This window comes from Theropithecus gelada, unplaced genomic scaffold (assembly GCF_003255815.1).
Source record: "Theropithecus gelada isolate Dixy unplaced genomic scaffold, Tgel_1.0 HiC_scaffold_15987, whole genome shotgun sequence".
Lineage (NCBI taxonomy): Eukaryota > Metazoa > Chordata > Mammalia > Primates > Cercopithecidae > Theropithecus > Theropithecus gelada.
The window spans coordinates 2,043,423-2,058,870 of record NW_020257754.1 but is presented as its reverse complement, the minus strand read 5'-3'; the positions used below and the strand labels follow the sequence as shown (position 1 = coordinate 2,058,870).

The 15,448-nt window shown below is 36.1% G+C and overlaps 1 protein-coding gene across 2 annotated transcripts; it reads left to right on the top strand.

Annotated features, from left to right (window-relative positions):
* Positions 1-333: 333 nt before the first annotated feature.
* On the top strand, positions 334-12,966 carry LOC112617261 (twinfilin-1). Of its 2 annotated transcripts, XM_025374002.1 has the most exons (10): positions 334-482; positions 2,127-2,204; positions 4,241-4,419; positions 6,183-6,278; positions 7,200-7,304; positions 8,134-8,154; positions 8,898-9,023; positions 9,280-9,430; positions 9,589-9,710; positions 10,926-12,966. In XM_025374002.1, exons 1-10 carry the CDS (start codon positions 356-358, stop codon positions 11,094-11,096), a joined length of 1,176 nt encoding a protein of 391 aa, XP_025229787.1. In that variant the 5' UTR covers positions 334-355; the 3' UTR covers positions 11,097-12,966. The 2 variants fall into 2 exon arrangements, with proteins under 2 accessions (XP_025229787.1, XP_025229788.1); XM_025374003.1 differs by lacking the exon at positions 8,134-8,154.
* The last annotated feature ends 2,482 nt before the right edge of the window (positions 12,967-15,448 follow it).

Below are 15,448 nucleotides of genomic sequence, written 5' to 3'. Positions count from 1 at the left end.
AGTAAACCAAGAAAGATAATGTGCACATCTTTTTTAAGCTGAAAATGCCTATTTGGTAAAATGATCATTTCCGTTTTAAAACATCCCTTCGCTGAGGCAGCGAATGGCGGCGTCGGCGCGATCTTCAGAGGGCAGACGTCGCAGCACGGAGCTGTGTAGATTCTGCGGCATTTCCCCCCAGGGAGAAGCGGGAGAGGCGGCGGCAAGAGCAGAAGCAGGACCCCAAACAGAGAGCTAAGGTCGCAAGGCCGGGGGTTGTACTGCAGCCCGACGGCCAGGAAGGGCGGTGGGGCGGTCGGGGCGCTAGGGCACTCAGTCAATCTCATGGGGCGGGGCGGCCCCGGGTCGCGGGCGGATGACGCGCCGGGACCGGCGGAGGAGCAGCCACTTCCTGGGGCCGCCGGCCGGGGCCGCTCGCCGCACTCAGCGCCGGAGCCGGGAACTAGCGGCCGCCGCCATGTCCCACCAGACCGGCATCCAAGGTAACAGAGCCCGGCGCGACCCGCAGGGAAGGGGCTCCCGGGAGGCTCGGAAGAGCCCGGAAGGCTGCAGGACGGGCAGGGCTGGAGTCTGGCCTGGACCTCCGGAAGTCGGTCTCGCGCGGCGAGCCGGGCCTCGGCGCCTCTCCGCGCTCCTGCTTCCCGGGCGCTCCCGGCCTGCGTCCTCCTCCAGCCTGGTTCCTGCTGCCGCCACGTTGCAGATGGACTCGAAATTCGGGGGAGCGAAGGAAATTGGCTTTCGAGGCGGCCTGGTTGAAGGGGGCGTGACTTCCACCGTCCCCGACATTAGCCCAACTTTCCCCCTTTTGGTCAGGTAGGGAAGAGCTGGGACAGTGGAGGCGACTGGGGCTTCCCTACGCTGTCGAGAGCCAGGCGAGTTTTCCTTTTCATGATCCAAAGGAGAATATTACAGGACTTTGATTACGAAAAGAAACATGCCAGAATCTTTCTCACATCAGTAGGGGTGCTTCCCAAAACTCTCCCGCACTTTCTCCCCAAATAGGAAAGTGAGAGTTGTTCTGAGAAATCTCGAGTCTAGCGTGTTTGTGTTTTGATCTTTTTCCTAGGTACTCCCCAAGGGAGACTGATCTGTATAGTTGCATGTAATGCGTGCAGACAGTTCAATGTGCAGTTATATCTGACCTCCATTATTTCCTGGTTTGAAATTGGGCAGCCTGGAGGTGCTCACCTCATCGAGAGTCAAATAATATATCCCCGGGTTACTCGTGATCACTTAACGAGTTCTAGTATAAACTCAAGCTTTTACTGTTAATAGCGAGTATTTCTCCCAGATGAACACTTAATTGTATGTTTTGTTCTTAAAGATTTTTGACACCACGCCACATACCCCCTGCATGCACGCAGAAGCAAAATAGTCTCAAATCTAAAAGCGTTGTTTTATTTATCCGCATTAATTTCGATATATAAATATGTCGTTATTGACTCTCATGCTTGAGGCTTATAGCAAGCACTACCTACTTACATAGTGGTTCTTGCTGCTAATAGACAACACAGGAACGAAATTAGAACGAAATCGAAGCTTTAATAGGAACACAAGCGTTAGTTATTAAATACATATTTATTCAATGATTTTAATCTAGCTTTTGAGAAATGCAAGTTAGAAAAATATAACCAGAATTAAGACTGAATGCATTTTACTGTCTTTTTCTTTAATCAAGTTAGGATATTTGATATTTACTGTTGTTTTTAACGGGAAAATACAGAAAGTGAATTGATGAAGGAGTGTCATAAGCTTGAAACTGAATTAGAGAATGAAAGCAGGTTTTCAATATTTTTCAAAGGAGCAATAAAAGTTTTTCAAAATTGTAATTTGCTCATTATTGGGTTTGAGTAACTTCAGTATATTCACCCCAGTGTTATTTCTGCACAGAATTATATAGCTAAAACAGATTAGAATTATTAACATACTTTTAAAATGCTAATATTTATATTTCTTAATTGTATACAGTCTTCATTATTTTATGCGGTAAAGTTTTATAATACTGATAATAAGGATGCTACATGCTCCAGATTTTTTCTTTGTGTTCTAATTAATTTTTTCAATATAGATAGGAAAGTATTTATATGTAAGTATAAAAAGTTTACTTTCTTTATCTTTTTTCACAGCGAGTGAAGATGTTAAAGAGATCTTTGCCAGAGCCAGAAATGGAAAGTACAGACTTCTGAAAATATCTATTGAAAATGGTTAGTTAAATATTTTAAAATATTTTTTGTTCCTGGATTAGTGGTGGCCATTGTATTTTTAAACTTAGTGTGTGTTCTCAGTGATTTGAACTATTAATTAATGTGAAGCAAGTTCAAATCTTCCCTTACAGTAACTTGGATTCCTCATATTTTGTGCAGGTCCCTGTGGGCCCCTGATTTCCTTCTGAATTATGTGACTATCAGGGAAACAGAAAGATGTTTTTTGATGTGACTTCTTCCTCTTTTACTTTTTGTGTCTTAGTTTCTGCACCACAGTCCATTTCTAATGTCAGTGCTTCCATCTCTGGAATGGAAATCACTAAACAGGTGATTATCAAAAAAAAAAAAAAAGGTTACTTGTGAATTATTCAATAAAGTTTGTTTTTAAATACAAACAAAGGATTTCAAACTCCCATTTACTCCATTTGATTGCAACCTTTGCTACAGAAATGATTATTACCCTTTCTTGTTTTGGGAAAGTTCTGAGAATATAACAAACTACAAATTGATTCTTTAAAAATAATTCTGTAAACAGGGAATCTGGTTGAGTGGGAGAATCTTTTAAATCAGGCAGATTTGAATTTGGACAATTACTACTATTATAGCTACTCAGTCACAAATGAATATGTTAAAATATTCCAGCGGCCTAATTTCTTAAATATCTGAAAATATTTTGCTTTGGAAAAGTAACTTGTTCTTTCACAAACTGGAAGTAAATCTAATTTGTTTTCTGTTTTCTGCTTATGTATTAAAAGTACCAGAATAGTTGGTAAAATATGCATTTGTTTACATATAACATTCAATAGGAATATATGTATATTGTAAAACAACATATTTTAAAAATACTGAGGTAAAATTTTTAATACCATCACTTCCTAAGTGACTAGTTAAGGATCTAAAATGGAAAAGTTAATCTAACTAGCATCTCTACAGAAGGAAAATGGCACTACTTCCTAAATTATTATTTTCTGGTTTTACTTTTTTGTTTTGTGAAAAGTTTTAGATAAGGAAAATTCCAAAGACTAAAATTGTATCATAAATATCTATATCTCCCCTTTATTAATAACTGCTAACATTTTATCATATTTACTTCAAGCATTTTAGAAAATTCAGTGTTTTTGTGGTATAAGAGCATCCCCTTTAAACAGTTTTGCTTCTGACCTCATTCCCCTGGGGCAACTGCAGTTAGGAGTTCTGATATTTGTGCAGTCTCTTTTTACGTATATCCCTAAACAGCATATAGTGCTCTTTGAGTTCACATAAACTGCATGATAGCATCTTATTCTGTATCTTTCCTTTTTCTGAAAATGTTACATTTGCAATTAGTTTTGATAGCTCAATAATTGATTTTAAATCTGAACAGAATGTTATATGACTATGCCACACATTATTTTTCCATTCTCTTATTGATGAACATTGAGGCTATTTCCAGTCTTCATTGTTACTGTATAGTGCTGCAGTGAACACCTTTGTATTTATGTGTAAGAGTTTCTGTATGCATAGTAGATTCACAACTTTACTTGATTCTGCTGAAGAGCATTTCAAAGTGGCCATACCAGTGTATGCATCTAGGCAAATGTTTAAATCTGTAGCATTATGGCCAAATAAATAGGAGTTAAACCTGGTTTTATTTAATATTTCTTACTGTACAATTCAATGTTAATGTCAGAAATTAAACTTTTGAATGGTAGTTTAAATGTATTTTGTTGATAACTTAAGCACAGACATTTTGGAAAGTAGAAATGTAACCACCCATTATTTGACCATTCAATTCAACTGTTATGATCATTTTTATATGTTTCTTTGTTAGGCTGTGTATATTTTAAAATTTTTAACCATGTTCATAAAAAGTTATCAGTTTTTATAATACTCTGTATCATAATTACTTTCTATGCTGCCACATTTTTCTTTTCAACTTTTCGATGTGAATAATAGTAACTGGGAAATGACTATATATTTATTTTTCTAGTCTTCATCACACTACCACTTGATATTTCAAACCATTTACCTATCTTTCTAAAAATAATTTTTCATAGAACAACTTGTGATTGGATCATATAGTCAGCCTTCAGATTCCTGGGATAAGGATTATGATTCCTTTGTTTTACCCCTGTTGGAGGACAAACAACCGTGCTATATATTATTCAGGTTAGATTCTCAGAATGCCCAGGGATATGAATGGATATTCATTGCATGGTCTCCAGATCATTCTCATGTAAGTAACTTTTTTATAGTTTGTTTAACATTAAATGCTAGAAAGATGTTTTTGAGATTTCTAGGTCAAATAAAGGTTAAAAAGCAATAATTATTTCCCATAGAAGGGAATGATCATGAGGAAAATCCTAGGATTTATAATATAGAATCAGGAATAATGTGCTCAAATTTGGGAGTTATGCCATTGAAATCAAAATAATTATTATTGATTTAAGATTTAAAAATTTGTGGCAATGGCAATTTTTTCTTTTTTTTTTTTTTTTTTAAAGCAGAATGTCACTCTGTTGTCCAGACCAGAGTGCAGTGGTGCAATCTTGGCTCACTGCAACCTCTGCCTCCCAGGCTCAAGAGATTTTCCCACCTCAGCCTCTTGAGTAGCTGGGATTGCAGGCATGTGTCACACCATACCCGGCTAATTTTTATATTTTTAGTAGAGATGGGGTTTCACCGTGTTGCCCAGGCTGGTCTTAAACTCATGGCCTTAAGTGATCCACCCACCTCGGCCTCCCAAAGTGCTGGGATTACAGGCATGAGCCACTGTGTCCAACCTAATTTGTGGCAATTTTAAAATGACTCCATGGGCCTCTGGAAAATGAAACTGCCTGGCCCTGAGAGTAATAATTGTAATAAATCTGAGAACTAATTGAACATAATATTAAATTTTGTTAGTATTATGCATTTATTAATCACTACCATTGAAGTGATGGGCCTGCATACAAACAAGTATTTTAGGAAAGCTGGTAGTAGATTGACTAAATAGAACAATAGACTAGACAGAATTAATATATGAACATGGCCCAATATTTGAAAAATTAATTTGAATTTTTCTTATTAAAAAATAATTATTTTTAAAGTTATCTAGATATTGTTCTCAAAAGATCATCCCATTCCTGTTTAATTCCCCATGTTCTATCTGAAAGAAATACTGGATTTGACCATGTAGGATTATGAAATTATTTGTTAATTGGTAGTTACCTTTGGTAGCTTTCCATAGATACTAGTTGACTCTTTAATTTTTTTTCCATCTTTGTGTCCCGCCTAGAATGCTATGTGCCATCAGTAAGCCATGAATTTTGATTCTTAACAACTTAATTCGTAATATTTCATACAGGTTTGAGAAGAATGTCACTATCAAAGTTACTTCATTTCAGTTTTCCTCATATTTTAATTTTTTTATTCTTGAACTCATGAGTTTGCAAAATAAAGAATTTAAACAATTTATATTTTTTTCAACTTTAAAATGTGGCCAGGCACGGTGGCTCATGCCTGTAATCCCTAAACTTTGGGAAGCTGAGGCGGGTGGATCACCAGAGGTCAGGAGTTTGAGACCAGCCTGACCAACATGGTGAAACCCCGTCTGTACTAAAAATACAAAAAATTAGCCGGGCGTGGTGGTGCACACCTGTAATCCCACCTACTCAGGAGGCTGAGGCAGGAGAATCACTTGAACCTGGGAGGCGGAGGTTGCAGTGAACTGAGATCGTGCCATTACACTCCAGCCTGGGCAACAAGAGCAAATCTGCACCTCAAAAAACAAAAAAAGTGACATTGTAAATTGAAGTCTATCTTAATAGCCATTGAATAGTTTAGATGCCCATGTTAATGATGGTTATTTGTACACATATATTTTAGCATATTATAGTGGGTGGACTTCAGCTCAGTTTTATTTTTAATATGATTTAGGATATTAATACATTCAAAATGTGCTTTCTTTTATAATGTTTTCATTTATTAACTTCTAAGTAAACTTTCACAACTGAATAGGTTCGTCAAAAAATGTTGTATGCAGCAACAAGAGCAACTCTGAAGAAGGAATTTGGAGGTGGCCACATTAAAGATGAAGTATTTGGAACAGTAAAGGTATTATATTTTTATGTGGATTCTATATGTTGCAATTAAAATGATTAAAGAAGAACTCCTAGGTAATGGGTAATTGATATGAATTCAGATGGATAATCTGAAAACATGAGAATAAGAGAAATACTATATTTCATATGGTATAAAAGTTACCTGATGTAACTTTGAGTTTATTCATTTGTATCTGTTTGACATTGACAATAAGTGTATTGAAACATACTGATTCTTCTAATGTACATGGTAAATATATGTATTTACATGTATATACACAAATTGAAACACTGAAATATATTTTTGAACTTTTTTGTTTGTTTAGAGCTTTTCTGATTCAGGAAGTCATATAATCTAGTGGAAAGAGCACAAGACTAGATGGGAATATATTGCTGCTTCACCATTAATTGTGAAGTCGGCCGGTTTCTCAATTTCATGAGTCTCAGTCTTCTAAACCACAAAATTTTGATGATAGGTAGACCTCTTTGTAGTATTTTTTTCTTTTGACATGAAAACTATAATAGTTTTCCATGAATAATTACAAAGAAATTATATAAATCATTATAACATAGTATTCAGAATCTGAATATGTTGATTATTGGATAATCATTGGGCAGTTTTCCCCAGAAGGTTAATTACAGTTGTCCTATAGACTTAAAGGATGACCAGGTTCAGTATTTCACTTTGCCAGTACGAAACTCATACAAACTATTTAGTAATTATGAAACGTCATATAAAATGAACAGTAGGTACTCCCGTTAAAAAGTTTTGAAACTTAAAATTGAGGATTAAAGTAAAAATATATTAAAATTCATAATGCTATTTATTTTAATTTAAAATCTTTTCTGTTAATGATTTTGCTTTTCCTAAAGTAACCTCACTGTCGTTTTAATTCTAGAGAATTACTGATTATAGTCTATTCTGTACTTGCAGGAAGATGTATCATTACATGGATATAAAAAATACTTGCTATCACAATCTTCCCCTGCCCCACTGACTGCAGCTGAGGAAGAATTACGACAGATTAAAATAAGTGAGGTAAGTTACAACTTCAAAGCCTTTGCACGATTTTAAGTGTTTGAAAATACCATATTTTTAATTAGTAGATGTGGGAGGTAACTAGAGATTAAAGAAGTTAGGTAGCTTAGGTTTATTCCATTTCGTTTAGAGATAAGTCTGTGTGCTTAATGTCTTTTCAGAAAAGAAAAGTTAAAAATGAATATTAAACTTTATATGCATTTTATAAGTAGCTTAGAATATTAAACTTTATATGCATTTTATAAATAGCTTTTCCTGTAATCTTCCTGTCAGAATAGTAAATCTTCCTGTTGAAGTACAACTGTTGCAAACTTTGTACTTTGAATATTATATAGAGAAAAAGTGTGTTACCCATTTAGTGCAAAGAATATATCTAATAAGGTTGCCTGAAGCAGATTATTGTTTTGTTGGCCCTCTGGAGAGTCTACAAATTAAATTCTGTGAACTCTACTTGAATAGAGATATATATGGAAGATTATTATTTGAGTACCTGTTGAGCATATTTGAGTCAATAAATTTCAGCCATATTATTTTGTAGTTTATCATTATTTTTAATATGTTTTCTACAGCCATTCTAATATACTGGAATAACTACTGTATTTCTACTGGGACTTTACAGAAAAGAACAAGTGGCTGAAACCACTATTCATTAGCCTGAGTCACAGACTAATAGGAATCAGTCTGGAGAACGGTTGAATATCATTTAATATTAAACTGGTAGCAAGGATCTGTCATATGATTTTAATTCATGTTATTTGAGTAGGGCTTTTTATATGATTTTTTTTTTTTTTTTACAAGTTTGATAGTTTGTTTTATTCCTTGCACTCAGAGCCCAGAGGATCATTTTGGGGTATGCATTCGCATATGTTCTATGATGTTTTCATTAACTAATATCATTTATGCTGTAGAATCTCCATTCATTTTTTTAAAAGTAAAATTTCTATTGGACTTTCTGTTGCAACACTGCAAATGAGACGCTCTGCTAGCTATCATTTATCAAGTATAAAAATCTTAAACATGTGCATTGAATGCTTTCTTATCTTTCTCCTCTTCCAGTACATGCACACCATGTTCTTAGTAAAGAAATCTCTTAAGTCTGGAACTTCTGCAGTAGTATAACTTGTTGAGCTGTGTTATGTCTTTGTACACTGTTTGTACTTCCTTTCAATTCAGTGCATGGTGTTTGTGTTGCGTTTTCTGTCCAACAGAACAAAGTAAAGTTCTATACATACTGTATGTAGATTGTTGTTTATAAATTCTATCAAGTAAAATTTTATAACTAATGGTGTAATCTAAAGAGCTTGTGTAGCTCATTGAAATTGTGCCAAACCAAACATAAAAACAAACGCCCCCAAACCCCACTAATTTTGTACACTCATGCAAATGTTCACTTCCAACATTGTCATAAAGATGTGTCATGCACTCTGCATGTTGACAAAATGCTAGCAGGACCGTGAACAAATGTGAAAAATAATTTTAATTATAGGCTGGGCTAGGGTTGAATGATGCTATTTTATAGAGGTTGGGTTTTCTTATTTTTGCCATAGGATACTGCTAACTGCTAAACTTGTAAATTAAATCTGTCATACTTAGGTACAGACTGACGTGGGTGTGGACACTAAGCATCAAACACTACAAGGAGTAGCATTTCCCATTTCTCGAGAAGCCTTTCAGGCTTTGGAAAAATTGAATAACAGACAGCTCAATTATGTGCAGTTGGTAAGAGATGTATAATGATTATTAAGTGGCTGCTCTTTTTGGTAGTTTATGGCTCATATAGGGTTTATTTTTAATGTATTTTAAATTTTAAATATGCTTTCTGATTTCTAAAATTCATTTTGTAAATGTTTGTTGTGAAAAAGTCAAACAGTGCAGAACTAAGTTCCTCCTTTATCTCTTAGTCTTTTTATTACATGTTTTAACTTAATTTCCTTATATCTGGTTTTAATGAATATATTTTGTTTCTTATTGGCAGGAAATAGATATAAAAAATGAAATTATAATTTTGGCCAACACAACAAATACAGAACTAAAAGATTTGCCAAAGAGGATTCCCAAGGATTCAGCTCGTTACCATTTCTTTCTGTATAAACATTCCCATGAAGGAGACTATTTAGAGTCCATAGGTATATGATACATTGTTTTTAACACGTTACTTTCAGTTTGTTTATTAGTATATCAGCCCTATATGCTTACTTATTTCTTGCCCAGAGGGCTTAGCTGTAGTTTTATGAAGTTTATGTATTGATATGCTAATTATATTTGTTATTATTTGAACTTACAGTTTTTATTTATTCAATGCCCGGATACACATGCAGTATAAGAGAGCGGATGCTATATTCTAGCTGCAAGAGCCCTCTGCTAGAAATTGTAGAAAGACAACTACAAATGGATGTAATTAGAAAGGTAGCCATTTTAAAATCTTCAGTTTTTGCTAAATTTTTCTTTTCATTTCTATGTAGTTTCTGATGTGTTGTGATTTATAAATGAAAATATTTATTTTTCTTGTTATCATCCTAAATCCTTAGGATCTCCTCTAAGTGCCTGGGGACTACCTATCATGATCCCCATCTCTATATATATCTGTACTTTCTAGTAAGCCACATGTGGCTATTTAACTTTAAATAAGATTTAAAGTTCTGTTTCTTAACTCCACTATCCTCATGTCAAATGCTCATTAGCTAAATGTGGTTACTGGCTACTTTATTGGTTAGTGCAGAATGTATAGGACATTTCCATCAGTGCAAAAAGTCCTATTGGACAGTGCTGCGAGAGCTACATACTTGTGATTATTTCTGGACTCCATATTAATAAGGAATTACAGTCTCCATTATGACTGTGAATTATGGGATGGTTGGGAGTCTTTCCAGTTTGGGGGAAGTAAGGAATAAGCATAAACATTTGAATTTTGGAAACTAAGCTACCAGTTTTCTTAATTTAATTTTCTTAAGTACAGATAGGGCATGGGGAAAGATATATATTCTTGAGCCCTTAAACTCATATGAATACAGGTCCTTAAAAACTACCAGTGTTTTTAGGTTCTGAACCCTTCATGCTTTTTAAGTTCCTAAGAATCAATCACTTTATCATGGGTAGCACCTTCTACAGCAGGAATCAGCTGACTTTTTCTACAAAGGACCAAATAGTAAGTAAAGGCTTTGCCAGGCCACATATAATCTCTGTCACATATTGTTGTTTAACAACCCTTAAAAAATGTAAAACAATCTTACCTTGGGCAAGATTTGGCCTTTGGGCCATGGTTTGTTTACCTCTCTTGTAGAGGGCTTTCAAGTGACCCAAGTGATGAAAGGGCCATGAGTAAATGTTCCTTGAATAAATAGTGTATCACAGCAACTTGAGAATATAGTGGTGGCTTCTACTTTTAAATATTATTTAAACTGGAGCAGTAAGAAAGAACCAAGAAGGAAGTGAATGTAGCTGATTATATATTCAAGCAATTTAGCCCCTTCCCCCAAAAGAAGAAAGTGAAACTATTTACATATGGTCCTTGATTCTGCCTTACTGGAATGGGTATTATTTGTGAGCATTCATATACCTGAAAACCAGCTTGTTGCTTGTATTAGGTTTTGAATGTTGTGCTTCTAATTTTATCTTTTACAGATTGAGATAGACAATGGGGATGAGTTGACTGCAGACTTCCTTTATGAAGAAGTACATCCCAAGCAGCATGCACACAAGCAAAGTTTTGCAAAACCAAAAGGTCCTGCAGGAAAAAGAGGAATTCGAAGACTAATTAGGGGCCCAGCGGAAACTGAAGCTACTACTGATTAAAGTCATCACATTAAACATTGCAATACTAGTTTTTTAAAAGTCCAGCTTTTAGTACAGGAGAACTGAAATCATTCCATGTTGATATAAAGTGGGAAAAAAAATTGTACTTTTTGGAAAATGGCACTTTTCACTTCTGTGTGTTTTTAAAATTAATGTTATAGAAAACTCATGATTTCTACTTTTGAGTTAAAGCTAGAAAAGGGTTCAACATAGTGTTTAATTTTGTCACACTGTTTTCATAGTGTTGATTCCACACTACAAATACTTCTTAAAATTTTATACAGTTGGGCCAGTTCTAGAAAGTCTGATGTCTCAAAGGGTAAACTTCCTACTTTCTTGTGGGACAGAAAGACCTTAAAGTATTCATATTACTTAATGAATATGTTAAGGACCAGGCTAGAGTATTTTCTAAGCTGGAAACTTAGTATGTCTTGGAAAAGGCCGGAAGTTGCTTACTCCGAGTAGCTGTGCTAGCTCTGTCAGACTGTAGGATCATGTCTGCAATTTTTAGAAATAGTGCTTTACATTGCAGCAGTCTTTTATATTTGACTTTTTTTTAATAGCATTAAAATTGCAGATCAGCTCACTCTGAAACTTTAAGGGTACTAGATATTTTCTATACTGCAGGATTTCTGATGACATTGAAAGACTTTAAACAGCCTTAGTAAATTATCTTTCTAATGCTCTGTGAGGCCAAAAATTTATGTTCAGATTGAAATTTAAATTAATATCATCAAAAGGAAACAAAAAATGTTGAGTTTTAAAAATCAGGATTGACTTTTTTCTCCAAAACCATACATTTATAGGCAAATTGTGTTCTTTATCACTTCTGAGCAAATACTCAGATTTAAAATGACTTTAAAGTCCTGGTACTTAACAGGCTAACACAGATAAACACCTTAATAATCTCAGTTAATACTGTATTTCAAAACACATTTAACTGTTTTCTAATGCTTTGCATTATCAGTTACAACCTAGAGAGATTTTGAGCCTCATATTTCTTTGATACTTGAAATAGAGGGAGCTAGAACACTTCATGTTTAATCTGTTAAACCTGCTGCAAGAGCCATAACTTTGAGGCATTTTCTAAATGAAATGTGGGGATCCAGGATTTGTAATTTCTTGATCTAAACTTTATGCTGCGTAAATCAATTATTGGAAATGCACATTTCATAGTGTGAAGCACTCATTTCTAAACCTTATTATCTAAGGTAATATATGCACCTTTCAGAAATTTGTGTTCGAGTAAGTAAAGCATATTAGAATAATTATGGGTTGACAGATTTTTAAAATAGAATTTAGAGTATTTGTGTGGGGTTTTGTTTGTTTACAAATAATCAGACTATAATATTTAAACATGCAGAATAACTGACAATGTTGCACTTGTTTACTAAAGATATAAGTTGTTCCATGGGTGTACATGTAGACAGACATACATACACCCAAATTATTGCATTAAGCATCCTGGAGCTGTGTTGCAGACCATAGCTGAAGCTGGTGTTTTCGGTCAGGAAGACTACCTGTCATGAAGGTATAAAATAATTTAGAAGTGAATGTTTTTCTGTACCATCTATGTGCAATTATACTCTAAATTCCACTACACTACATTAAAACAAATGGACATTCCAGAATAGAGATGTGATTATAGTCTTAAACTGATTATTACTAAACCAATGATTGCTGAAAATCAGTGATGCATTTGTTATAGAGTATAACTCATCGTTTACAGTATGTTTTAGTTGGCATTATCATATCTAGATGGTGAATAACGTATTCCCAATAAATTTATATAGCAGTGAAGAATTACATGCCTTCTGGTGGACATTTTATAAGTGCATTTTATATCACAATAAAAATTTTTTCTCTTTAAGTTGTGTATGTTCTGTTGGTTTTTCTACTGTAGTTTTTTGTAATGTTTGTGTAATTTTGCATAACTCAGTACCTGGTGTTAGGTTAGAAATCCCATTCATTTATTTGTTAGTCTGCCTAAGTCCAAAAAGGATTTTAAGTAGCTTTAAACCTAGGCAAGGATAATTGTGACTACAGAGTGCTTAGATTAAAAATTTGCCACTGTTGTAGCAATAGTAAAAATGCCATGAGTTATTCATTTTCTGTGATAGAAGCACCCCAGTACCAATTTACTTGACACTAAACTCTTCAGACTTGCCACTGTATTCATTCATCTGAAGAACGTTGAATGCACTCCTGTGTGCAATTTGGTTTCAAATCCTTTTTATTAGAGATGTGACAAAATGGATGTCTTTTGGTAGCAGTTTTACAAAAGATGCGGATATAGCTTTAGAAAGGCTTATTGGGCCAGGCGTGGTGGCTCACGCCTGTAATACCAACACTTTGGGAGGCTGAGGCGGGCGGATCACAAGGTCAGGAGATCGAGACCATCCTGGCTGACACAGTGAAACCCTGTCTCTACTAAAAATACAAAAAAATTAGCCGGGCGTGGTGGTGGGCGCCTGTAGTCCCAGCTACAGACTGGGCAGGAGAGTGGTGTGAACCTGGGAGGTGGAGCTTGCAGTGAGCGGAGATCGCACCACTGTACTCCAGCCTGGGTGACAGAGAGAGACTGTCTCAAAAAACAAAACAAAAAGGCTCATTGTTAAAACTTTTAAACACTGAAGCTAAGGCATTTCTACTCAGAACTAAAATAATATGCCTGAGGTTCGTACTGTAAATAGTTTGGTGTATATCCTTTCACATTTTCTTTGCAAATACAGTCATACATTTAAGGATGGAATTTTTGTTGTTTAGATGGAGTCTTGCTCTGTCACCAGGCTGGAGTGTAGTGGCGTGATCTTGGCTCACTGCAACCTCCCCCTCCCAGGTTCAAGTGATTCTCCTGCCTCAGCCTCCCGAATAGCTGGGACTACAGGTGTATACCACCACGCCCAGCTAATTTTTGTATTTTTAGTAGAGATGGGGTTTCCCTGTGTTGGCCAGGATGGTCTTGATCTCTTGACCTCGTGATCCACCCACCTCGGCCTCCCAAAGTGTGGGGATTACAGGCGTGAGCCACCGCACCCAGCCTGGAATGTTCTTTTTTAAATAAAATACTAATTCTGGGTTTCATGCTAGATTTTGACCCAGTAGGTGGGTCCAGGAATCAAATAGTTCTACAAATGATTCATGGCTAGCCATGACTGGGAACAGTTTACCTTAAATCATATAAATTGTAGCTCTCCCCCACCCCAATTCAGCCAACAAACTGAAGTTTTACACTGTACTAGTTATGATAGTGGCACTATCTCATAGAAGAAAGTTTAGGTCTTACTGTTGCCCAGTAGCTTCTACATGACTTGCCCGTGACTCTCTACCTTCCTTGATCAGTCTGCTTCAGTTCATAGACAGCTCTCTGTTCCTCTAGTAGACCAAGCACAGCCTCAAGAGCACTGAATGTGTTCCCCACACTGGATCACTCTAACCCGGTGTCTACATGCCTTCCTCACTTACAGGTCTCTGCTCAAGGGTCAGTGTCATCTCCTTAGAGAGGTCTCCCCTAATTTCCCAATCTGATTGTACTCCTTGTTCCTCTCACCTTAATCCTGCTTTAATCCTCATGGCACTTAGGTATTCTATATCTGTGCATATGTTATCTCTTCCACTAAAAGTTTCAAGTTCAATGGGGCAAGAAGCTTAGTTTCATTCATTGCTACATCCTTAGCACCTAGAAGTTTCTATGACATAGTGGGCATTTTTAAATTTGTTGAATGAATAAATGAATTTACCTTTCCTTGAAGAACAGCTGTGAAAGGAGCACATGCCAGCAGTGGTAGGTCACCAGAGGATCTAGCCTCCATCATTTTATTTCTGGCCACAGCAAAACTCACCAGCACTGGCAAAATCTGTTGCCCTGTGAAAGCCATGGGTTCCACCACACAAAATGCCGGTACTGACCCATTCCTGAGCATCAAGTGCCTTCCAGTAGGGATCTTCATTCAGCTGATTCTGTGCTCCGAAAAGACTGAGACCGGCCTCTATTCCACTGTCAGTGCTGCTCCACTACTACCCTCATTTGCTAGGATTCAGTCAGGCTGTAGTTTCTTAGTGAACTCTGGATGGTTAATGGGAAAGAGGCAAGCCATGAATGGGGGTTAGATTGTATTTCTTAGTTTTGTAATTATCAAGCTGTATTTATAATAAGACAAGCTGGGCCATATCCTTGTGTGTGTGTGTGTTTCTGACTGCCACTTACTGGCTACATGACTAAACATGATTTAGTAATACTAATGGATAACAAACTGTGATTTTCAATGTGATTTTCATGGTAGCTTATACCTGTAATCTCACACTTTGGGAAGCTGAGGCAGGAGAACTGCTTGAATCCAGGAGTTCAAGAC